The sequence below is a fragment of the Asterias rubens genome, chromosome 8, assembly GCF_902459465.1.
Source record: "Asterias rubens chromosome 8, eAstRub1.3, whole genome shotgun sequence".
In the NCBI taxonomy this organism is placed as follows: Eukaryota; Metazoa; Echinodermata; class Asteroidea; order Forcipulatida; family Asteriidae; genus Asterias; species Asterias rubens.
Window position 1 is genome coordinate 17,188,461 of NC_047069.1, and position 27,329 is coordinate 17,215,789.

The 27,329-nt window shown below is 38.7% G+C and overlaps 1 protein-coding gene and 1 non-coding gene across 3 annotated transcripts; one reads left to right on the top strand and one right to left on the bottom strand.

The window, feature by feature from the left end:
- Positions 1–5,901: 5,901 nt before the first annotated feature.
- Positions 5,902–19,213, bottom strand: LOC117293650 (F-box/WD repeat-containing protein 7-like). 2 transcript variants are annotated; one of them, XM_033776034.1, is made up of 12 exons: positions 19,150–19,213; positions 16,620–16,856; positions 14,851–15,474; positions 14,089–14,189; positions 13,158–13,329; positions 12,063–12,197; positions 10,899–11,159; positions 9,997–10,110; positions 9,229–9,410; positions 8,430–8,655; positions 7,784–7,994; positions 5,902–6,798 (listed from the first exon to the last, which is right to left on the bottom strand). In XM_033776034.1, the coding sequence occupies exons 2-12, from the start codon at positions 16,722–16,724 to the stop codon at positions 6,524–6,526; spliced, it is 2,406 nt and encodes an 801-aa protein (XP_033631925.1). In that variant the 5' UTR covers positions 16,725–16,856; positions 19,150–19,213; the 3' UTR covers positions 5,902–6,523. The 2 variants fall into 2 exon arrangements, with proteins under 2 accessions (XP_033631925.1, XP_033631923.1); XM_033776032.1 differs by having other exon boundaries at positions 12,063–12,200.
- Positions 19,214–19,465: 252 nt separating this feature from the next.
- On the top strand, positions 19,466–19,537 carry Trnaa-ugc. Its single transcript has one exon. It is a non-coding gene; the product is annotated as a tRNA-Ala (tRNA).
- Positions 19,538–27,329: the final 7,792 nt, after the last annotated feature.

Genomic DNA, 27,329 nt, shown 5'->3' on the forward strand with positions numbered 1-27,329 from the left:
CACATCATCACACATATATCTGCAAATGTTTGCCAAGAGCGCCCTCAATCGACAAAAAAGTTATTATGTGGGATATTATTATTTTTGCCCAAGAAATAAATAGGCCTAATTTTCCAAAGGCCTCTTTTTTAAAGATCAAAAAGCGGATGATTGAGCCTAGCATTTCAGAGGCAACTTTATAAAACTATACACAACACTTCTGCTGCATCTGATTTATTTCAGCAAAGTTATGATTACGAATTTGTAGGATATTTAAATTTTGAATAATCACATTATTTCAAAAACTTGATCGACAATAAAAGGGTACGGGATAAGACCAGGGTTAGGGTTGTGTGTTAGTAGGGACAAGAGGAGGGTTAGGGTGCGGGCTAGGGACAAGGGTTATGGATAACACTAGGGTAATACACGTGTGTTAAGGACAAGACAAGGATTAGGGTTTAAATGGACAAGACAAAGGGTGAGGGATATGATGAGGGTTGGGAACAAAATTAAGTGTTGGAGTTATGGGTAAGGGACAAGGCGAAGACTAGGGTGAGGGATAACATGGGTCAGGGATAAGATAAGGGTCAGGGTTGGGGTTATTGACAAGACCTGGGTTAAGCCTGGTTCATACTTCCTGCGAATGCGAATGCGATACGAAGAGTTAGGGTTATGGGTTAGGGACTGGCATGGCAAGGGACAAGGGTTAGGGATAAGACAAGGGTTAGGGTTAGGTTATAGACAAAGAGGGTTAGGAATAAGACAATGGATAGGGTTGGACGAGGGATAGAGTATTAAGGAACAAGACAAGTATTAGGGTCAATGCTACTTAACTACTTCTTATGACAAACTTACATGACAAGCACAAAAATCCTTGTGTTATCTCTGCTGCTCAACAGATGTTTATTTTCCATTCATAATAATATGCCTTGACTTTTAATGTATAAAAAGTGGTAAATTAAACTAACATTTTCAACAAATATTTCTTACAGACAGACTCCTTGTTAAAAAAAATACAGAAATTTAAAAGAAGATTACGCCTTTGCAAAAAAATCATGCAAAGGTACCACAGAAGATCCAGCATGTCATAATCCAAGATATTAGAATAAATTGATAAGTGTCAGTCATTAGAAATGAACATTGGGTGCATTCGTTTAGCTTCCCTTGACAAGAGCTAAACGAACGACCACTCACCGCTCTCGTATTGACGTACATCGTTTACCTGGGGCCAGCCCCCAAGTAACCCACTCCACAAGCAGGGCACTGGGGGGCTGACCTGGGTGAGCCCCTGGAATGACGGCAAAAGCTATTCGAACGCACCGGGGCAGCAGACTGGGGATGACCCAGGGAAGCTAAACGAACGCACCCTTTGAGAATGCTGAGCAAACTGTACACTGGTCCCCTGTCTTTATCTTCGATGTTAAAGATGGGTACTTGCCTAGTATTAACTTCATTGGATAAACATGCAGTGACGTAAGTTTTCCATATCTGTGTTTTGATTGGTCCGAGGTGATGCGGGTGCGAGACACATTATTTTGGTCGCCTCCTGCATGCAGCGTGCACTGTGTATGTATTATCATGGAGAAAGAAATATTTTCTATTTTCCTTCCTCCATGGTAATATACAAATACAATACATGTACTTGCATGTAATGCTGTTGTACATACTGCTTATCTACATGTAAAAAGAATGAAATTCAAAACTGCATATGAATGAAAGTAATGATCAACAGATCTCCGACAAAGTCAAATCAAAACCTGCAGAACCAAAATCAAGACTAAATTTCAGCTCAGGACATAGTCTTGATTGGCAACGTTCATTTTGTTTCTGATATCACAACACAAATTTCTGGAGAACAGATATCTGTGTCACAGAAACATTTGATCCAGCTTTAAAGACTTGCTCAGTCCCTGCGAGTCAGCCCTCCACTGGTGAATAAAACAAAAACGCACATACGTTTCCCCAATTGGTATATCAATCCTAGTAATATTCCATGAACAAAATCATTTTTTTAAACTTTGTTGAACTGTTTCTTTCAATAAAGAGCCCCCCCCCCTCAAAAAAAAATGTATTAAGAGTAATAAAGGTTTTGAATATACATCGTTTGAAGAGAAAAATTTCCTGCAACTTCCCCAGGAAGTACGATGTAAAGTTTATTTAATAGGTAAGTAGTAAATATATAGATAATAATTATAATAATAATATGGTTTTTAAATAGCGCATTATAACTTTAGACTTGAGCAAAAAACTAAAGGAAAAACAGGTTTGGCCTCGGTTTCAAGCCTTCGTCAAGTGAGCGAGATTCAAAGCCTAAACCCAGTTCATGCTTCATAAACTCAATTTCCCTGCGTCACAATTAATTAGAAAACAGTGCATACAAGATCGTTTGTGTCACGCAATTCGTTTTGCACTTGCTTTCACGTGAGATATGAAGCAGGCTCATCTAAATAAAACCCGGAGAATGCTGAGCTTGATCGCCCCGTGACAACTTGACACCACAACTGTTTGGCAAAATGATCATCACCCGAGTGCACGTAGACCGTATATAAGTGTTTTTATTGGTCAATGCTCAAGATGTCTATACTGTATGGCAAACAAAAAAAGGCGTACGCGCACCGATAAAAGTTGTCACGATAAACAAAAACTCACGCATTCTCAGGTTCTATTTCCCATGAGTAGGCTTGACAGTAAACACTGTATATTATGGAGAGTACATCATAGATAATATAATGAACAAAGTAGTACAACACAATGGCAGTGATACATGTGAATGTAAACAACAATTATATAAAACAAGGTGAAACAACAGTGTAAACAGTCTTAGAAAAGAGTAGAAAATAAATTTAAAATTAAACAAACTCACTTCTTCAGAACAAAAGGAAAAAGTTTAAACGGGGGTTATTTAAACATGATTTAGACAGAATACCGTATGTAGAATGGAATGGTCCAAAAAGAAGAAAAATCACCTGAACAGAACTAAGCAAGTGAAAATGTTGTGGGGTCTTACGGTCACAGTGATGGAGTCCCTGTTCATTAAACAGATTTCTTGGCTCCACAACCTCACTTAACGGGGCCCAGTTTCTTTGAGCCACCTTAAGGAACACGTTGCCTTGGATCGGTCGAGTTGATCTTTAAAAAGCATTTGCAACCGTTTGTTATAAAATGCATATGATTAGAAAGATATTTTAAAAGTGGAACACAATGATCCACACAAACATGTCTCGAAAATGCACGGTTTTCTTTTTACCTCGTCGACTAACACAACCGTGTTAGTTTGCAGAGTAAAAGGAAAACCACGCAATTTCAAAGCAAATTTTTGTGGATCATTGTATTCTACTTTGAAAACATCTTTCTACCCAGATGCATTTTATAAGAATTGGTTACAAAACACTTTTTATAGACCAACTCGTCCGATCCAAGGCAATGTGTTCCTTTTACACAAAAAGTAGCTAGCAAAAATTAACTTTTCTCACGTATCACCACATTAAGGTTACCAGCCAAAATACCAAACAACATCTATCGCTCTGACTGGTTTCCTGCTTATTTTCTGTGTGGCAGATGATTGTTCAGGAAATATTTCTGCTAAGCAGCTCTTTGATATTCAGTTCTGTTTTGACTTGAACTATACTACAGCAATCCTCACACTTTTTGAAGGACACAGGACACCTGTGGTAATTGTCAAAGACCAGTCTTCTCACTTGGTGTATCTCCACATATCCACAAAATAAAAAACCTGTGAAAGTTGGTCATCAAAGTTGCAAGATAATAATGGAAGAAAAAACACCCTTGTCACACGAAGTTGTGTGCTTTCAGATACTTAATTTCAGGACCTCAAAATCTAATTCTGAGGTCTCGAAATCAAATTCAAATATTTCAGTGGAAAATTACTTCTTTCTCGAAAACTACAATGTTCAGATGGAGCCGTTTCTCATAATGTTTTATAGCATCAGCAGCACTCCATTGCTTGTAAGTTTTTATGATACAATTATTTTGAGTAATTACCAATAGTGTCCAGTGCCTTTAGTGCGTGATCAGCTGTCATACTTATTATGCTGTTTCACTTGGTCTGTTTTAGGTACAGTTGTTGCTAATAAAGTGGAATGCATGCAGAGGTTTTGTGACTAACAAACATATTTGACCAGGGTTCGATTTCACAAGCAAAGATTCATGTTAAGATGAGTCGTCAATATCACCATAAATGATTTGTAATGCGACACCAAACTTTGCTAAGCAATTAAGATTGTTATACCTCGGTAACAAATTCTGAAGTTTGATTGGTCCAGAACCAATCACGTGCCGTGCAACAAAAACGCATGGTACATGGCTCGGGGTTCGGGTAACATGAAAAGTGATGTACACCGGTGTACATCACCTTGACCGTTCCCAGTGTTGTTCGATTTCCAGCGCTGTGTACGAAACACCTGCGGGTTCGAGGGAACAGTAAGGAATTGTTTCTTGTTCGTCTGTTTATTAAACAATGAGTACTCCATCGTAATAATGTTTGAAGATAACAACAGAAATTCGAGAAGAGGAACATTAATGTTACTAAGGTATAACAAAACAATTGTTGCACTGTGTTTGGGGTCCATGGGTTTTGTACACCCTCGGGGGACCTTTTCCCCCTCGGGTGTACAAAACGGGGGAAAATGGCACCCTCGGCTTCGACTCGGGTGCCGTTTTCCCCCTCGGGTGTACAAAACGCCATGGACTCCGTCACAGCATGAAGCAATTGTATATTGATGCACAGTTGAAAACAATCTTGGTTTTTGTGAAATGGGTGCAAGGCCAGAAGCTTCATTCTTGTAATGGCAAAGCAGTTCCCCCCTAAAAACTAGGGACCATGGATGAAATTGCCTCTGTGTACAGAACCCCCCCCCTGAAAAAAAGGGGGGGGGGAGGGGAACAAAAAGGAACTGTCGGCATATACAAGAACCAACCTATTCATGATGAACGTTTTGTTTGTTTTCTTTGTCAAAGGCCATTTGTAATAATCTTTCTGACTTTCCATGGGAAACAAAGTTAGAAATCAGATTTAAAAAGGAGAAATATAATTGCATCAATTACATGAATTGCAAGCCTGTACCATGTACGATAAGATAGCTTCTTAAAAAATGCTTCTTCGTTCTGGAAAAAAAGTTCATAAAATGGTCATCTTTGGTAGCCACCAACAGGGTGGCATCAGCTGGCAATAAGATATTGTTTTTATCCTCTAAAATACAAAGCGATATCAATTGCGTTGTTTTCCTTTTTTTTAAATTGATAAACTCTCACTCTTAGAGCACTAGATGGTTGGAATACATGCATCCTTTCCACAAACCAATGTTGTCACTTCCATGAAACCCCCGACCCATGTTTAGGCTAGAACCATTCCTCCATTCCACACAACTCCACCACTTTATCTTCATCGTTGGGTGCGTTCGATAAGCTTCCCCAGGCCGACCCCGGTACGTTCGAATAGCTTTGACGTCATTTCAGGGGCTCACCCGGGTCAGCCTCCCGTGCCTTGCTTGTGGAAGGGTCACTTGGGTCTGGCCCGAGGTGCATGACGTCACCACGAGAGGGCAAACTGTGTGAACGTTCGATTAGCTCTTATCAGGGGCTCACCTGAATGAGCACCTCGGGGTCGAAACGGAGAAGCTTATCAAACCCACCCTATATTTGGAATCTTCAAACATTAATGGTCCTTATGCATTGATGTCATCATGACACCATATTAGAGGTCAAATGATGATGAAACAATGGAAACATAAGTCTTGTACGCGCGGTGCAGAGATTAAGCAAGTGAGCAAAATTCTTTTTACCTCTAGTCGAAGCGCCCTACCCATTGTGCATAAGGTCTCTATAGACCTTATCGCAAATACCAATGCGCAAGCGCAGACTGTTGAATGAGGTGCATTGTGGGATAGATATGGATCAAATTTGGATACCAGCTGGACCACAATGCACCTAATTCCAAGCTTTACGCGCGCGCCCCGGTATTTGCGAAAAGGTCTATGCATGGAGGGAGTGGATGTAGTGCCCGTTGAACAGTAGTAAGGATTGACAAAATGCAGCACTCTAGTCTCAGGGTAGTCTCACACAATCCAAGGCAGAAACATCTCCATCGTTGATGAACACAGTGCAGCATTTATGTAACACACACCATTGCATTGAGAGACTCTCACTCATCAGAATAATGCTGCCGTTTCATCCATTCAATAAGTTTAGAAGAAGATAACCAATAAAAATGCTGAGATCTTTGGCAATTTCCATTTCACTATTGCATATTTGCTTGCTTTGACAGAAACTTGCAAGTACAACCATTTGTAGGCTGACCATCCAACTGCCGTCAAAACAGCCACAGCATGAAAAACTACTGCAATAGTTTGGTGGATTTTAAAACAGGGCCTTCGTGTTCAAAATTACAACTTTGTCTGCAACAAGGAGTTCATGACCCTGACCACGTCCACTCTGCTCTAAACGCAAGCTCAGTAATTTCTATAATAGTTTTTGGAATAAGTTGCAGTCTATCAAAGAAGTTCTAGAGTTAGGAGTGAATGTCCTGTCAAAGTCGCTGTGTATCCACATCAAAATCAAGCACAAGCAGTTTAGTGTCCTCCGTGCCGTTACGGCTACCCACAGCACACACTAGTTTGGTCTGGTTAGCTCGAACCCGCCATACAACACCACCACTTCCTCCACTCTCCAGGGTGACAAGATTGCGGATGAACTCCCCTGTATGCAAGTCCCACAGCTTGACTGTACCGTCGTCTGAGCTGGTGATGACAAATTTTTTACTAAATTGAAGGCAGGTTACCGCACTCTGGTGCTTGTTTGGTCCTGGAAAAGAATAAAACATAATTTATTGAGTTTTTACAGATTGATTGGGAGAGGCATGTCACAAACCTGGAACTCTACGGTGGACTACCGAGAGTTAGCACCAAGATTAGGACAAGAAGGCTGAGATTAGCAGGACATACTGAGCTGGCAGTTAGCAGGCTGGTGCTATGGGCCTCTACTCAGGGTCACTGTTCCCCCCGTAACACACCACAAACCACCTCGATGTGGACACCTTGAGCCGGGACTCTGGCCTGAGACGGGAGGAGCCGAGTATAGCAATGGAGGACCAACGTGTTTGGAGGTACATCATCCGATGCTCCGCATCGACTGAATGAATTGTGCTCTCTCCGAGGCATGCCTTTTCATGGGCATATTAATATTTCAGTTAAAATTTATGCCAAGACAAGTACGTATTAATTTGTGATAAATCCAACAGTTTTAAAGTTTTGCTGATTTTCTTTTGATCTAATGGTGTATTGGGTATTTTGTTACAATTAGCAGTAAAACATTGTAACACGTTTCGTCCTGGGCCCCTGATCAATGTTGACTCTCGTTGCTCGGTCTGTGCTCCAGCTGGAGTGGTTACTATTACTATGATATGATTTATTCAGCCAAGATTTCAACTAACTATACAACTATACAATAAATTAATGTTTTTTACTTGTCCATCACTATAATGATGTGGTGGAACAGAAACAGAGAGGCGAAAACTATTTGAATCAGATGACAGGGCAAACTAATTATAAAATGACCAGGGGTGGATTTCACAAAGAGTTAAGACTAGTCTCATCTCGAGAGACTAGTCTTATCTCGAGTGAGGATGAGTAACTTATCCAAGGACTAGCCTTAAGTTTTTAATATCTCCTAGGACTAGTCCTTACGCCTTGTGAAATCAACCCCTGGATTAATAAAAGTGAAGCAAACCACTGTGGTTAAAACACCAAATGCAAGGAAATAAATCTAAAATGATAACATCAAGCTTTACCTTGTAGCGTCTGCAGACACTGTCCGCTAGTGATGTCCCAGATCTTGACAGTAGAGTCAGCATTACCGGATACCAGGATGTTATCTTTAAGTTCCATACCGCTGGTCAATGATTGATGACCCATCAGGGTGTGTTTACACTCCCCCGTCTCCGCATCCCAGACCCTAATAGAGGTGTCCAGAGAACCACTGACGATATGAACACCATCAAACTAAAATGGAAAGGAAGTATTTAGACTGAATAAGGATACTAAAGAAATGGAATGCTAAATATAGGATCCTGTAACTGGTTTAGCTACCCCAGTATTTTTTCAAGAATTGTGGGGCATGCTGGACCAAATTCCCCCCCCACATTTTACTGCATAAGTCAATAAATTGTGATTCAGTAACTAGACAACAATACTTCTTCAGCAGTTAACTTTGGAGATTTGAACTTAATGTACAACCATGTAATTGCAAGTACTGGATCACGGTGACTGGTCACGAGACTTTATTAGAAATCTACCTCGCAATTGGCTTACTTTTCGATGGACTGTGCAAGTCTTGACACAATGTCATGCACTTAACCCGGTCCCAATGTTGGAAACGCTTGGACTGATCTACAAGAATACAGCTGTGTCAATGCGTCATGAGCCATCAACCCTTACCTGTAATGAGTACACCCTATTAGTGTGCCCCTGCAGTGTATGTAGACATTCCTCATTATCAGGATTCCATACTTTCACTGTGTAATCGTAGGCTCCACTGACTACCCGTCTACCGTCGTACTGAACACAACGTACAGCTGCAACATGACCCATTAGTACGTGCAGACATTGACCGGTTTCAATATCCCATACTCTTAGTGTGGCATCTCGAGAGCCGCTAACCACCCTGGGTTTGGTGATAGAAAAAAATGTTTAATTAATAAATGTTCACTGTTATTTCCGCACTTCTTGTACTAGTACTATCAATTTTTATTCAGTTTTGGGAAACACCATGTGTGTATTAGTAAACATTTACCCCGTTGTTTCCCTTGTGGTTTATTATTTGAAACCATGTGTGTATATCTACTTGTCTATTTAAAGCAAGACAGTTCTCTACTGCCAATCAGAGCAGTGCAGACTTGTCACTGAAACCTCTGAATCCCTATGGAGAGACCAGGATCTCAGACACTCATCTGTCTCCTGATAATGACTAGAGCAGGCTTGTTGAACATTGAGACCAATTTAAAAAGTCCTCTCAATCCACTAAAGCAAAAGTAGTAGTAAATTTCTTTGCTAAGCAAAAATTGAGTGGGCACCAGTTGCAGCAATGTAAACTTTATGGAATTTCAGCTGGTACCCAGTTTTTGCCAAGCAGTGTTTTTCTGTGCTGAGCACACTTTTGTGCTTACAGGGTTGGTGAAATTGGGTCCTGCACCCCAGTCATTCTTAAGATCCTACAAAGACCAGATATCACACTTACTTGCTTCCATGTAGATGCATACATCTGACAGTTGATGTATGCCCATATAGCGTGTGTATACACTGACCAGTGTCTGCATTCCACACTTTGAGAGTACGGTCTGTTGAGCCACTAATGATGATGTTATTGGACATCTGGGATGACCACACACCGCCTGTATGACCTACGAGTGTTCGAAGACACTGTGGAGAAACAGCAGAAAAAAAGTAGAAGTAAAAAAAAAAGAGCGAAAGTAACATAAATTAACATCTTTAAAAAATATTTAAAAATTAACATGAGAATTGATGATTGGTGAATTATTATTAGTGCTTCTCTCGAGGATCGAAGTTAAATATCACAAATCAAATATCAAAAGAAAATATTAAACATAAGTTTACTAAAATACAAACTTTTAACAAACTATATGTTTCAGCAGTATGACACCGTAAGCATTTCAAAACCTTTTGTTCAGCACAAAAATAACCACAAATCTAGAGAAAAAATATTAGTATTAAAAATAATTCAAAGTCCTGCTCCCCAAGCTGGTTTTCTCTCCAGAATCCTTAGTTGAAAAAATTAACCTGTTAGTTTCAAAACTTGTACAAACTACAGGTTTCAAAAGTTTGATGAAGGGATTTCATTAAATTAATCAGCGAAAATGTTCACAAACCTACCAAAAATATTGCAATGAAAATATTTTTCACTAAGTCTGGTGATCCCCCCCTCCTTGGCTGTAAAATTAATGTATTTAATCCATATTCCTTCAAAGGACCTTAAAAAGTTACATACCTTGCCAGTCGTTGCAGACCAGACCTTGAGTGTGTTGTCGTCAGAACCACTGACAATGCGCTGACCGTTGAATTGTAAGCAAGTGATCACATGATCATCATGTCCCTTCAATACCTTAAGAATTAAGGAAAACAGAGAAAACCCATTAATACTTGATTTATGCAATACAGCTTCAAAACCAATAGTACTCTAAGTTAATTGGGAATGAACAAACAAGTGCAACAACCTTGTTCTATGAGTCAGAACCTTAAAATTTCTAACAAAATTTAACGTTAAAACAAAATACAATCCCTCAAGTGCAAATGAGATAATTTTGCCACTTTCACCTTTAGAGAGTAGAGCATCAACTCAGAATTCTTATGCAGGCCTTGAAATAACCTAAAGAAATTGCTGGGCATCCGGGGTTCCAATACAAATTTACACTTTCCTCAAAGAAGTGCCCCTTATAAGAGAGAAATTGCTCTGCCCCTTCAAGAATGAAATTCAAGGCCTGCTTATGAATATCTTACTTAAAGGCAGTGCACACTATTGGTAATTGTCAAAGACTAGCCTTCACAGTTGGTGTATCTCAACATATGCATACAATAACAAACCTGTGAAAATTTGAGCTCAGTCTGTCATCGAACTTGCGAGATAATAATGAAAGAAAAAAACACCCATGTCACACGTAGTTGTGTGCGTTTAGATGGTTGATTTCGGGACCTCAAATGTGAGGTCTCGAAATCAAATTCATGGAAAATTGCTTCTTTCCGAAAACTATGGCACTTCAGATGGAGCCATTACTCTCCCCATTACTCGTCACCAAGAAAGATTTTGTGCTAAAAATTATTTTGAGTAATTACCAACAGTGTCCACTGCCTTTAACTGGTTGGAGACTGTACTGTTTTTATTCCACAACTTACCTTTGGTTGTTTGATATCTGCAAACCTCCAGTTGTATTCAATCTGATGCTGTCTGAGGTACATACTCTTCCACGGGCTGCGCGGCACGCCGGAATTAGAACGCCTCCTTGTCTGTTTACCATTGACTTCATCAATACCGGCCTCTCGGCACTTCTCTTTCCAGAGGAGGTTATCCTCACAGAGGATTCTCCAGTAGTGGCAAGTTTGGGCCGCGCGAAGGAGATCACGAGGCTCCAGGAAGGACAGCACATAAAGAGCAAGCTGTTGGGAAGGAAGAGTTGGGAACCATAAGGAGTGTTGCGAATTTCGTAGGTTCGAATCCCACCCGAGTCATATGCGTTTGATTTCTTTTCACAGAACTCGGGAAAGTACTGAGTATACAGCACATATAGAGCAAGCTGTTGGGAAGGAAGAGATAGGAAACATATGGAGATGTGTTGGAAATGTGGTGGGTTTGAATCCCACCCAAGTAATATACCTGTGATTTTTCTCACAGAACTCAGGAAAGTACTGAGTATACAGCACATATAGAGCAAGCTGTTGGGAACTGAAGAGTTGGGAACCATAAGAAGGAGTGTTAAGAATTTCGTGGGTTAGGGTGCTGTAGTTTTTGAGAAATGAGTAAAACAATGTCATGAAAATACGTTTTTACAAGCTGAAGTAATTTTTCGTCTCATGATCACTGAGACAAAGAATATTTTCATGACATTGTTTTACTAATTTCTCAAAAACTACAGCACCTCAGCAAGTAATATTTTCCGGGAAGCTTTCTACTGTCATTATCTTAACAAACTGCGCCAGTTTAAAGTAAATCTGTGGACATTGCGTTTTTTGTCACAAAAAAAAATTACAAAAATACATAGACCCTTTAAGCACTTCTATGAGATTGGGCTCAGGTCTTATAGACGATGTGACCTCTGACGTCACACGAAAACCATAACATGATTTGCGCGCATACCGCCGGGCAAAACCTTTGTGTTTTGGCAGCCAGCTAGAAAGTGTACGTAATCTTACTATGACTACGCAACTCAGTGCCCGGCGAAACATGACGTATATAGTGTTTTGTCAACAGAGGGCGGTTTGAATGTAAACATAGGTCACATCGTCTATACTACAAAATGGGACATGACACATTCTGTGTCTACAATCATGAAGTTGTTTTACCTCTCGAGGTAACAGCGATATGAAGTCTCTCTGGAACTGTGGTTCAATGATGGACATAACATGTCTGACCAGCGTGGGTTCACAATGGTTGATTAGCTCATCCAGGGCCAGTCTTTGCTCAGGTACATTCCAGTTCTGCTGAATAGAACACGATGGAACAAGAATTTTGTATACAGGCACCTAAGGTATACTTCAAGGCATGGTATTAATGAGTAGGGTCGATGGCCTTAGCTTTGGTTCCAAACGGGACCTTCTTCAGAGGCATAAACAAGTACAAACAAAACTTCAAGGCATGGTATGCTATGCTCTTTTGAGAAATAACTCATTAGAAACACCTACAATAATACTATTAAAACTTCAATGAAAAACATGCCAAGCCCAATTTCGTAAGCCTTTTTGAGGTATGGTGGACACTATAGGAGTGCACTGTTTTGGGGGTCTACAGAAAAATTTACCAAAACCAGATAGTGTCATGCAGTACTGTGTCCACCATTCCTCAAAATGGCTGATGGCCCTGTTTACTACACTATTGGTAATTACTCAAAACATTTATTAGCATAAAACCTTTCTTGGTAACGAATAATGGGGGAGAGGTTGATAGTATAAAAACATTGTGAGAAACGGCTCCCTCTGAAATAACGTAGTTTTCGAGAAAGAAGCAATTTTCCACGAATTTGATTTCGAGACCTCAGATTTAGAATTTGACGTCTCAAAATCGATGAACTGAAAGCGCAAAACTCCGTGTGACAAGGGTGTTTTTTCTTTCATTAATATCTCGCAACTTCGACGACCGATTGAGCTCAAATTTTCACAGGTTTGTTATTTATGCACATGTTAAGATACACCAAGTGAGGAGATTGGTCTTTGACAATTACCAATAGTGTCCAGTGTCTTCAAAGACCCTTAAAAAAGCATCACACTACAGGCCATAAGCACAAAATTCTGTGGTCAAATGTCTTCTTTAAGGCTTTATTAAATCTGTCCTTCACTTATTGAATCCCTGTGAGTCCATACTCTGAGTCCTACCCGTTCATCACCAGAAAATATCTAACTACAAACAGACTACAAAAGAGAGACCTTGTAATGCATTTTTACCTGGAACGTTTTGAGCCATTCGTTGAGGTTGGGAGGTATTTGAAGCCTTGAGGACAGACGTCTTCTGGGTGTCTCGATGTTGTCTTGTTGGTATTGGGCAACTCGGGACGAGTTGAATTTCAGTGGGCTATTGCTACCCGGCAGGATTGATGTAGAGGTGGGTGATAAGTGCCTGAAAGGAAAAAAACAAAATGAGTAAATCAAGAACACATTTTACTTTATTTTTTTTTACCACATGAGGGCACAGCTTTCAACAGCAAATTTCAGCGTGTCACAATCAATGTATGTTATTGGGACTGCCTGTATGCTATTTTCAGGCATATTAGGTCCTTTGAAAATAGTAGGAAAATTGTATTTAGTAACAAGATCTGTTTTTTTAAAGACTTTTCAATCTACTATCACAGATTTTCAGATTTTTGTCAAGGGCAAAATAATCCCCAGAATTTAGAATAAAGTAGGAGGAATATTTATCTTGGTTTTTACCCTTACATCAATGTTTAAGGATTTATCTATCTATTAGTACTTTCCCCAAGTTCTGTGAAAAAAATCAAAGGCATATTACTGGGATGGGATTTGAATCCATGACCTTTCTTACCAACTAGACCACTGAGATTGCCCGGTATAGCTAGAGGCAGTTCAATTCAAATCCTACATTATTTTTTAGCAGCATGTACCACAATGTTTCCAACTGCCTCTAGCTTACCGACAATCTCGGTGGTCTAGTGATACATGTTATATGAAACATATCTCTTTACACGTTCACGTATGTAATGTAATTATATCTGAAATGTAATATCTCTCTACACTTTCAACCAGTATTTAGGGCAAAACGGCTTATCTCCGCACTTGCTTTTCTCAAAATGTAATGTAACTGTTTTGCTATGTAGGGTCCGTACAGCTCTGTGTATCAATAAATGGCTTTTCATCCTACCTAAGATTGAGACTATCATGAGGTCTGCAGAGTCTCTTGGTGGGTGAACTCCCCTTCTGGGTCCTTTCCTCCGCTGGCTCAGATGGCTTCCGCTTGATGCACTGTGAAGCGAGAGAACAACAAATTTCAGGAGTCAAATTTGCACAAAATGCAGGGCTCGAACTCTTCAATGCTCTACTGGTCTCAGGCAAGTGATTTCAGTGTTGGACTTGTAAGCTCAATACAGGACAAGTCCAGTAGACTTCAAAAACAAAAAAAATTATTAAACATTTTTTTCTGAAAGAATGATGTCCAATGAGTTTGTGTCTCACAAATACTTTCAAAGCTGCTTGGTTTCACCCATAAAACAGAAGAATTTTTATTTTTTTATTTTAGTGTTTTATTCAAATGAAACAGCTTAGATGATAAAAACGAGTTCCTATTTTGAATCTAGTCTCCTTTCATGTTGATCCTGGTCTTGTAAATAAAATCCAGGTCCAGATTCTGAGCTGAAAGTCCTCCGGTCTTTTCCCAAAAAATTTGAGCTCTGTATGCCATAATCACAACATGAGGCAGCTGATCCGCAATAAAGCCACAGAAGAATCTACAATACCTTCCTTAATATTATGGTGTGATTGGCAGCATATTGCGTCACAGCACCTTGTAAACCATTACATGGTGCTATGTTTAAAAGGAGTAGATCTCATAATTCAAACATAGTCTAACATAGAAACAAATGTGTTTAGCGCCTAATAAATGTTGTGTATTATTATTACTACTTACAGATTTATTTAAGGTACTTGATGACGTTGCCGACGATGACGCAGTTGATGAACTAGATGCCCTACTGCTATCACGTAACGATACTCCCGGACCAGGGGAGCATGAGTCCTCAGTATCTATCGACACTTTGTTTCTCCTCGTTGCCCTACCACTATATGGTGGGGTTGAAAACTTATGAAGTATAGCAGCAGAACATCCTTGTCGTCTGCTGGCTTTACCATGTCTACCCTGAGATCCGATAGAGCTTGCCTTAGCTGCATTTAAGATCGACTTTCGGGCACTAGTTCTGGCCCTGACCGGGCTAGCATTTGACCGCCTGGCACTGGCACTAAAAGAAGTTGTTGGGGTTCTCGCAGTGGGTTTGATTCCACTAGGGCCAGCACTCATGCTGTGCTTTGGTCCGCTGGTGCCTGTCCTGAGGCTGCTGGAGCTCGCTTTGGATCCAATGGTTGGGCAGGAGCTGGACCCGGCAGCATGCCTGTTTGAATGTAGCGAAGGGGTAGTGGACGAAGCATGACTGGTGTACGTGCCACAAGAAAGCACATTGCTGTTTTGATCGATGACACTGTTGCCTATCCCGGGGACTGATGTCAGATCTTGTACACTGCTGAATCCATTAATACTCTTCAAATAAAACGAAACAAAAGAATTATGACATGCTGGTGGGTAGTAATAGTATACATAGTTTTACAAACAACTTTTCACAAACGCCTTAAAAATACAAATTATTAGGTCTTTATGCTTCTGAATGAGGACAAAAGAAATGGATTTTACACTTTAGGAGAGGGATACAGCTTTTTCATGAGAAACCACTCAATCATGAGGCCACTCAATCATTCGATCAATCAATCACATAATATGTTATATCTTGACAAGATTTTACAAAAATATTGGTTAGATTTCAAAGAGCCATTCACATTTCATACGGGTCGACGAAATCAAAATTGTTTACATGTAAGAATTGAAGAACAAAAACAATATACAAATATTGAGTGTCTCAGAGTGGAATGGGAGGAATATTATCGCAAGGTAAAATTTAGACTGTTCTATTTCAAGAGGCGAAATGGAACAGTCCAAATTTTACCGAGCGATAATATTCCTTCCATTCCACGAATTAAAGCCACTCAATGTTTGTTTTATATAACTGACATATAGATCCATGTCATTTCATGTATTTTAAAAGTATAACATTATGAAAAATCACACAAAAATTAATTACTGACAACCAAAAATCGGATCACAACCTTTTGCACAGGTGCTCCTTTGTTTTAGCAGTGGCGCGGCGGCGCTGTACTGCTCAAAAACATTGGGAACAAGGATGATCCAAACTGTTGAATGGGAAATGCTATTTTCGTGGGCGAATAGGTCTTTTTGATCGCCGATGCGGATGGGAGTAATAGTGAATGTCACGTGAAGTAAGTTACACCAATCAAATGACAAGGATCTGTATGTCAGTTATATAATAAAATTTATGCTATGTTCAATGCCAACATTTGTCATCAATAAATGAATGCAAAGCTTTAGTACTCAAAATGTTCTGGGCCAAATATCATAGAGCTGCTTAATTGTGTGCTTAAAAGCACACAATTTACTAAGCATCAAACAGTTTTGCCTACTGGAAGACAGTTTATTACCAGCTCAGTTGTATGTGCACAGTTTGTGACTGGTTACCTGCTTAACTTTGCTAAAAGCAGAAATTGTTTTAAAGCAATATTTTTTGTTTAAGTAGCTCTATGAAATTGGGCCCAATTTGGTACAATGTAGCTCACCTGACGCCTCTCCACAATGGCTTCAGCCCGGGCTTTCCCTACGCCCAATAAGGTGGCCAACTCATCCACTTTGGCCGAGTTGATGTCCACCCTTCGGCCAGACATCTTACACACAACACGTTATGTCAATCCTGAACTGTTGTACATACTGCCTGATGGGTTTACACTGTGAAGTGGTTACACAAGCTCACACATGGATGGTCTAGTGAACTGTACAATGGGTTCAGACATCCTCATCTGTAAAAGAAGTGAAAAAATATACATATAAAATACAATTCAAATTTGTCTCTTTTTCCTTGTAGCCTGAAATCTTCCCATGTTCTGGTAAAGGGGTTTTCCCACCAAACTCCTACAATCTACTCTGGCACAGAATGACAATAGTGAAACTCAACCTCTAGGCCTTGCCAAATACCCATTGGAAATTGTTACATGTAAATGTTATCTTTTTAAAAACTTATTTACAATCACATACATTTCTAGTAGATGTAAAGTTGTACACTTCCTGGTTGTTATTCATTGGTTAGAACATGAATACAGAAAACGACCAGAATACTACCCAATTCAATTGATAACCATTTTTTGCATTTATTCCATAAGTTATTTTGGTTGGCCCACAGTTTGCAACAGCTCATTATATTTTCTCAATTGGTAAAGGCTTATGTTTTGGAACATGGTATAAACAGGGACTGAATAGCCTGAAGTGTTCGCCTTTGAGCATGTAGGGAATCCCAAAGTCAATCTTACTTGACTTTGGCAACAGTTATGCAGTAACTTTGTTCTGATAGTTAGTTATTATAAATAATAGGTTGTCACACATATAAAACAGCAAATACATGTAATATTAATACATGTTATAATACAATCTTGAAAATTGATTAAATTGAAGGATATGTAGTGTGAAGGAAACAGAATATGTACTTTCCGGCTCAGACATTGTCCAGTGTATGCAAAACCATTTCCTGGTTTTTGTTTAATTAACCATAATGGCCCTTTCTAAAAAAAAAAAAAACACTTCACAAAGGAAACAGTCACAGGATTGTGTGAAAATCTAAACATGTCAACTTGTTTTATCCAGTAGGATTTGAAACTTTGCATGGTGGAAATACGATCTAAAAAGGTTTGCGGTAACACCATGTAATGACTATCCCCTAGGCCTACTCATTAGAGATAGTTATTACATGGTGTTACCGCAAACCTTTCTATATTGTTTTATCCACCCACAAAATATAATCAATTTACTTTTAACTATAACAAAATCAACAAAATATTTGTGACAATTATGTTGATAGCCCCCCCCCCCCTTTAAAAGTTTAGGTCATTTGTAATTGTGCCATAGACCTCTGACTATTTGACTTAATGGGTCATTTAGTGACTTGATATCCAATCAAAATACAATTCTCTTGAAGAATTGTACATTTGTTGAGACCATTGAGTTAAGATGAAGGGTACAATTTGAAACAAACCTTCGTTTTTTTGACCAAAGTTGGGGATTCATTTTTTAGGAGAGTTAAAAAAAAAAAAAAAATAATAGTAATTTACAGAAGAAAAGCTCATGTAAAATAATCTAATGCGCGCCATTCTCCGTCGTACAAGTCAAAAATGAAGCCCATGGCTCCATGAGTTTTGACGCGATTTTCTCATGGATTAATAATCTTCACTTTGACTCAAAGGGAAGAACATTAATTCACCGATAATATTAATAATAACTGGACATTTTCTTTACAAAGGTTAGTGAGGAACATTTAATTACCGTGAAATATAATCAGTGTCGACAAGATCGACAACAAGGATTAAAAAAAAGGAACTAAGCTAGCCGCTAGCCACTAGATTAGACCCAGTAACTGGGGCGCTGTATTCCTTTCTCAAAATTTTGACATTTTCTGTCACAGTAAAATGACAGAAAATGTCAAAATTTCGAATATGCCTTTTTCGAAATATTGACATTTTCTGTCATAGTAAAATAACAGAATATTTCGAAAAAGGAATGCAGCGCCCAAGTTACTGGGTCTACCACTAGATAGGATTATTGTAATTTTTACTAAAAATTGTCATGATTGTTGTAGGAAAACACAAACCCCCAAAAAACCAAACCAAACAAAAGTTATTTAAAATAAAAAAAACGTAGGCCTAATATAATTAATTATTAATCAAATGGAACAAGGAAATGGGGAACACAAATTCACATGCAAGAATCCAGCCCGTACAGGATCCACGGCACAGACAGGTGTGAAAATATGATACAATACAATTTGTCATATAAAACGGGACAATTCACGACCGGTGGTGACTGCGCGTACACACGGATGTTGTGAATGGATGTTGAATCGTCGTTGAATCCACGGTCACGAAGCAGCAGAGTAACTGAACACGCTGAAAATCACTTTATTTGTACCGCAAAAACATAATATTCAGATTAATTGTAAGAATTACTTGAATACTGATATTCCCGTTTTGTTAACAAATACAAATCACGATCATACAGTATTTAAGAAAGACATAATACGAATAAAAGAATGAGTAGCTACCGTACCAACTGAGAAGTTAAAGCTCGTTTCTCCGTCCATCAGACAAGCAGGTCGCCATTTTTAATGGGGAGTCACGTCACGTCTTAACCTCGTTCAAACTCTTTTTTCTATTGATAAATTATACATTCGTAAAGACATAATATTGCAAAATTTAAGTTAATTTATTATAATTATAGTAAACAAGTATATTTAATTTGATTAGATATGCAAACATATTTTAACTTATAATAACTATAGCTTCAAGCTAGTTTGAAGTTTTATGAAAATACACTTAATATATTTAGGTATATATACAACAATTTTCCACTTACATACATCGAAGGGGTTGTAGCTCAGTGGTAGAGCGCGCGCTTTGCATGCGCGAGGCCCCGGGTTCAATCCCCGGCAGCTCCAGTGATAGTTTATAATCTATTTTTTTTTTTTACATGAAAACATACACAGACAGTAAATTTCAAAGTTTTTTTGGGGTCAATAGTACAACTCAAAATGTTATCTTGGTCTTTTTATTATAAAAGCATTTTGTCTTCCCCACAGCAGAATTGTAGTTGATGTGATTTGTTGTCATTTTAGCCTTATATTACTGCTACAGTCAAGAGGTCAGTTGATATATACATGTACCGGTATAAAGCTATTCAGTAGTACAATTCACTGAATTTGTTAATAATTAATAATGCTGAAAGAGCGGAACACCTGCCAAAAGTAGTATAATTGTAACCGGTTTGTGCTATTAATAAGCAATACATTCTTTCTGGCTGCACAAAGCAAATTTATGTGGTCAACAGCTTTTTGAGATTGGAAAGCAGCGGTTTGCAACAATAGTCACAAACCTTATGTGCTCATTCATGTACCCAACTCTAAAGGCCGAGTTATAGTCGGTCGCGCGATGGTCGGGCGTCGGAAACCTTGACGCGCGATCATAACAAGACATGGTTTTTAGGCCTCAGTCTTAGGATTGCGCGCAAGTCTTCCGTCGCGCGACCATCGCGCGACCGACTATAAACCGGCCTTAACAAGAATTTGCAATACTTTACTTTTAAATAACTGGTTAAGTCTGCAAATAACCAAAATAAGAAGAAATTCAGAGCACAATAAAACTTTGTCTGAATCCAATATTTTGCTCTTTCTTTATTAGGCATCATTTTATTTAAAGGTCCACAACCTAATCACCTTGTATAATATTACATACAAAATGTAAGAATTAACCAGAATATTACACAATAATTGATTAAAAAAAAAAACTTCCTACAGTTTACATGTTTTTCCCCAAACAAAATTTGTTTGTTGTAACAATCGCAATCAGCTGATGTGTTTTTACAGGTTTTCAGTTCAGATCAATTTCTCATTGATGACTTTAAGTTCCAGTCTGAAATATTACTGATTCTTAATTTCATACTAGAAACATTTTTGTCTGTAAAGTATTTTCCCTCTGAAATGAACAATGCTTTTTATCCTATAATCCTGCTAACACATTTTACACAAACAAAACATTTAATTAGCACACCCTGTCTCCAAGTGTCCATTAAAAAAGAAAACCAACTTAAAATCTTATCACATACAGAAGGGATCCCCACATTCTTTTTATAAATTTCAAGTTCAAAATCACATATTAGGCCAAGTAAAAAAAAAAACATGTTTCGCGTCCCGCCCGCTTCCTTTTTACAGGCCGCCTCCTTTTTTTTATTTTTTATTTATTTTATTTTATTTTTTTTAAATAGGGTTTTTTTAAATGATCTCAGCAAAAACAATCTGAATGTCTTGTCTGAATGCCTCGACTAAATTGTTTCATTTATATTTTGTGTATTTCAGCAGTAGAAAAAACAATGGATATTTGACATTTTAACAAAGAATGGCGGCCGTCTTGAAATAAAAAAATAAAAAGCCCCTCTTCCTTCTTTTTTGGAAAACCCGGACGTGAAACATGTTGTTTTTTACTCGGCCTTATAGCCAAATGTTAAAACCATGCAGCTTCCACCAATGCCAGGGGTGTTAGCTAAAGATTGTCTTCAATTCTAAGCCATAAGCCTTTTTGAAGTACGGCGGACGTGATAGTGTACTGTTAGGTTTGGGTGTATCCACACAAATTTACCTAAATCTGTATAGTGTTGTAGCATTGTGTCCGCTTTATCTCAAAAAGGCTTATAGCCATACTATGTACATCAGACGATAGCGAAAAATACCTATAAAGTCCACACTGGATTAATCGTCAACAATCCCTCATAGATTCCAAATACCACCATACTTTAAAAAACACTTACAAAAACAACAAAACGAATTAGCTTGTCAAGTTCCCCGAAAGAAGTTTTACGAGGATAACTTCCAAGTACCAATTACCATAGAGTAAGGACAGAGATGCAATAACCAAGTCATAGTTGAGTTCTTGGATTTGGAGTACCTAAGCCAATAGCCACCAATCTGGACACAGCTTTTAGAGTAACCCAAACCCATACTCCGATGCATTTCTTCAGCCATATAAAATTTTGGGAAGTACATTGTACATCCCCCCAATTTATCAGAATGATTACAGGAATGATTTAGGTACCCCTGACCTCAGGGGTAATATTGTTGGATGCACTTTGAGATGCTTAGATAAAGCGCTATACATGTATAAACAAAGTTGATTGTTAAAAATAAAACTACTGTACATAATAAACTAAAAGTTAATTTACAGAAATGTACCCTTGTTGGTTTACACTTGTTCAAATTAGTTCTAGTGAGTGAGATACCTGTTGAAATTTGACTGATGGTGGTTAGTAGAGGTAAACTTTTGAAGCAAAAAAAACCACACCAACTCCATTGACCTTATTGCCAATCTACCTGGCTGGTTACATGTAATTGTTGAATTGCCAATAGGCATTGTGGGATGGAAAGGGGCCATTGAGGGATGGAAAAAGCCTCCCACCCATCTTTTTTTCCCCACACCACAGTGCCTTTCGGCAAATCAGTATCACTCAGGCGGGAATAGTGACAAGGTTTATTGCAATTTCTGTCACAGTGGAAAATATTGTAGCTAAAAAATACTCCAAAGCGTCATCATATAATCAGTGTACTGTAAATTGTGTTTCTCAATTGTACATGAAATTGAAAACATAATATTTCACACTGGACCGCAGGCCCGAGGCCAGTGATTTTAGCTTCGGTCCAGTAAACTTTATGCCGAACAAGTCCGGCGGTCTTGTGGTTTTTTTTATGCATTAAGATGGCCAAAGAGAGTAGTTGTTACAAAAATGATCTTACGCATCTCATTACCTGACAACTCTGAGCAGGACGAAAAACAAGTCCATCACTGCAGATGTACATGTACCTTTTCAGCACACACTAACAGAGTTTGGAGCAAAAGTCCTTGAACTGAAGATAGGGGGTAACGTTTGTTGTAGATGTTGGGGGATGGGGGCGGGTGTCCAGTGGAAAACTTGTTGTTTTACCCGGCAACACTGTCATACTTCATCAAGTAAAATATCAAGTCCATCATGGCAAAGGGACACATTATCACCATGATAGGGTTTGGAGGTCCTTAAAGAGAGGGGGTGTAGTTTTGCAGAAGAGACGGATATGGTGGTGGTGGGGGGTGGGGGGGATGGCTATCAAACTGTTCAACGCGTACTTCAATACTTCAACAAATAAAATGTAAACATCAAGTCAGATCAATCAAGTCCATCATGGGATACGTACCCATTAGCACGCATTAAAGGAGTTTGGAGATTGGAGCAAAAGTTCTTGAAGAGTAATTTAAAATTAACAATTTGCAAAAAGATGATAAACAAATTATTGGCCTATCATCAATAAATATTGCACTGGAATGATTAGGACACATTAGAATTTTTTTTTTTCTCTTTGCGAAAGATTACTAATTAGAAAAACCACTGTTGCTGATGTAGCCAGTGTAGGTTCTAAGAATTCTTAGATCTTAGAATCTTGCAGTCCATCTGAGGAGATCGAATATGTAGGTAATGATTTAAGGCACTAGTATTGTAAGACATTTCGTTAACTCAAAGTGTTGACAAAAGGGGAGGGGCCCATTCTTCTGCGGTGATCTGCTGAACTCAATTTAGAACTCCATACTTCTGGTGACCTCAATCAGTTTTTTGACCCACTCGATATCTTCCTCATAATATTCTAGTTGTACTTCATCTGACCTATCTTGAAGAAAGGTTACAGATTGAGGGTCCACAGCACTTGAGCATGAAGCTCCCTCCGAACCACCCTGATCTGTTTGTTCGGCGGATGTGATCTTCGAGCTTTCTTTCTGTCTTTTTAGAGCTTCAATTAGATTGAGAGTAGCATGCAGACCTTTGGCGACACCAAAACCATTCAAACACTGCAGGAGGCTTACCCCACAATGATATTGTCGTCTGAGCTGTACCGAAACACAGCCCTGGATGAAAGAGTACATGTTTGGCTTATGAGAAAATAAAATGACGGACAGCATAAATCCCAAGCGCCTGTCTAGAATAACTTTGGCCTGTTTAGCAGACAAACATTTTTGTCCGAGAAGTTTCTCCTTGTGGCAAGTAGTTCTCTTCCATTTAGCAGGGTTCGGAAGTGCTGCCTTCAAAACATGAACGAGAAACGGCATGGATGATGAAGCCTCGTCAACGATATCACTCCAGGGTATCAATTTAAGGTAGTCAAACATTGGAGTTTTAGAAAGTATGCTAAGCTTTGGATACGCTTTGATTTCTTTAGTGATATATTGACTGGCACATTTATAAAACACTTTTCTTGCTCGGTTGCTATTTCCGAGAAGTGTTTCAAATGCTCGATTATAGTTGCCCTCATTGATTTCTCGTATGGCCTTCTTTTTAAAATGCTTATTCGTAGATTTCTTAATCTTAGGCCTCGACTTGGATTCCAAGTTGGAACGGTGCATGTTTTTTGGGACACTTATAACTTTATAATGTTTATTCCTGGTCTTCATAGAAAAATACTCGGCCGGCAAAGTACATGTACTTGGCGGGGATGTTTTTTTAACATTCAGTTGTAGTTGCTTTTTAACTACATAGATGCATTTGTAGCACAGATATCCGTCTTTGCCATCGAATGCTTCAGGGGGAACACCGCAGGCCTGCTTGCTTTTTCTCCTGTACCCCTTTGATCTACCAGTAGGTCCAGGTTTACACTTCACAAATAAAGTTGGGCAATTTAAACATCTTTCTGCATTGGCCAATTCAGCAGCACGGCCACACTTAAGACACAGCAGGTCCATCTCGGGAAGTTTCTTATTTTTATCACGTTTCACAAATGCAGCTTGGCAATTCGAACATATCTCGTGCGGTCGCGGTGGTCTCTGAGACATGTTGCTTGTCGTTACCTTTCCCTTGGCCTTCTTTTTGTCAACATCATGGTAGCACTTGGAGCATAGATACCCCGTCTTCACAGGAACATCACCGACTTCCGCACTTTGAAATTCCCATTTCTTGTCCCCCTTCTCCAGTGAAACATTGCACTTTGAGCATGACTTCATTTTTCCACACCTTCTCACAGTCACAAGGGAAACACATGTAAAAATTATTTGTACTTTATGAAGTGAAGTAGAAACACCAGCTCAGATTCGCACTGAAACTTCCAGGTCGCACTTCGAGGATCGAGAGTCGGGTTGTTTTTTTAGGATTTCGCGGCCAGCCTGAAAAACGCCCTCTTGTGGTGATAGCCGACAGCCACCTTTCGCAAGCTATTATTTTTCACTTGCGCGCTTTTATAGTGCGTGAAAGCATAATGTTAGAGGTAGATATGCGGGTGAAAGCAAAGCAGATATAAAGAGGTAACCTCACTTGAAAGTCTCTTTCGATTGCAGGACAATAAGAACAAAATACATTTTAAGAGAAAAAGATGAAGACAAAAATCATTCCTGAGGTCAAACAATGAAAATAAGCTTTTCAAGTTTTTTTGTGTGTTAATTTCGAAACAATCTGTCTCAGAGATACATCTGAAGTGGAGTTGTGGAGCCATCAGCGACCTAATTCTGCCCCCTGCCCCCCCCACCCACTTGAGTATCTGTCCCACAGTCATTCATCTAAAACTGCCAAACTTGGTGACTTCTTTCATGATCAAAATCATCACTTTATATGAGCTAAAAATATTACCTACCCCATTGTTTTTTAACAAGCTAGGGTTTTTAACGGGTTTGAAGTAAATCCTGTATATCTAAGTAGCGGCTCGATGTCCCCGTGGCACACAAGTTTACTAGTTAATCGTTTCTGCCTGGGAATTAATTGGTTCTCAAGAACTGAGTTAGAAGATAATTATTATGTACAAGAATGACAATCATATTCATTTTCCATTTATTTAACCAATCATGAGCAATGTCTCTATTGCGGAACGACTCCATATTATTTATACATTTTGTCCAGAGAGAAGCTGCTATTCAATTTTGACAACACACTTTTTTTTTATCAATACAGTAGCACTGGACACTATTGGGAATTACTCAAAATAATTGTTAGCATAAAAACTTACTTGGTTAAATGTAATGGAGAGCTGTTGATAGTAAAAAAAAAAAAAACATTGTGAGAAACGGCTCCCACTGAAGTTACATAGTTTTTGAGAAAGAGGTAATTTCTCACTCAAATAATAAAAGACTTCCGGACCCGAAACCTTTTGTTAGGCATCTGAAAGCACACAAATTTGTGCACCAAGAGTGTTTTTTCCTTTATTATTTTCTTTGGACTATGACCAATTGAGCGCAAATTTTATAAACATGTCGGGATACACCAAGTATGATTACTGGTCTTAAACTACCAAATCAAAGAAAATAACCAGTACAGTTTGAAACAACCTTTTTAACAACCGGAACAGCACTTGTGTAATAGTAAATGAAGACATCTGAATGCATATAATATATGCATCTTTATGGTTATTAATTAGCCTATATTCGAAAAAGTTTTTAATGACCTTTGACCTTTGTGTATTGAATCTCACAACTTTTTTCATTACTCTACAGTCTTCTGTGGATTTTCAACCACCTCACAATTTGTTCAAATGTTAGATTTATTGAATACAAATGATTAAAACCAAATGCATACTTTGCCTTTAAGCATGAATCATTGGAAGGTTGTCACTGATTCTAAGGCTAAACAGTGACAGCCAGATTTACTTTCCTGGGGTCGATTTCACAAAGAGTTTAGACTAGTCTTATCTTGAGTTAGGACGAGTTACTCTTCCTAACTTAGGACTAGCTACACGTTTTTGATAACTCCTAGGACTAGTCCTATTTAACTCTTTGTGAGATCCACCCCGTATTATATAAATAAGTACTTGAATTATCTCTGAAATTAAGTAATTCACATTCTAGGTCAGCATCACCAAGTGGTAATAATAATAATAATATTAATAATAATAATATTATAAAAAAAACGTTTTTAAATAGCACTTTTCACACCCTAAGGGCATGTCAAAGCGCTTCCAACATTATCACCCTAGCCATTGATTTCACCAAAGTCTGCCTAACTAAGGATTAATCTTAGGACTTAGGACGGGTTCAGTTCCGTATCCAAATACGTAGGATGCATTGAACCCATCCTAAGTTAGGACGGGTGACTGGTCCTAACTCGAGATAGGATTGATCCTAGTGTTTCCTGAAATCGGCTGCTGGTCACTGGGGTCATTCATTCATTCCTTAACCATCTCAGCTCCCTGGGGAGTATACAGCCTGTGCAACAAATATAAGCTACTCGACTAAACCAATCACAAGAACCATCTCTGCCCTCACAGGTACCCATTTACTTCTGGGTGGAGAGAAGTGTCTCGCTCAGGGACCGGTACTCGAACACAAATTCTGCTGAACAAAAGCACTAGAGCTTGAGTTTGGTGCTCTCATCCGCCAGGCCAAAACACCCTACAATAAAGCTTTTTTTCTACTTATTTACTTACAAATAGTGCCTTTTTTATTCCAGGTCATTTCATGGCAGGCAAGATAATACAATAGTCTTATGACAATTACCTTTCAATCATATCATAAAATCTATGGTTTCTGCACATTATTGACGAGATATACAAATTTAAGACAAACATAGCTTCAAGGCAAATGCATACAGGTAACCTCTTAAAAAGCCTTCTCCAAAATCCATTTCCATGGTTGTTGCATACAGCATAGTGAGGCAGCATTAAGAGTGGTTCTCCAACCAAACACTAAGTAAAACACATGAGGATCGAGGAAGAAAAAGCTGATTTACTAGTTGAATGAAAAGCT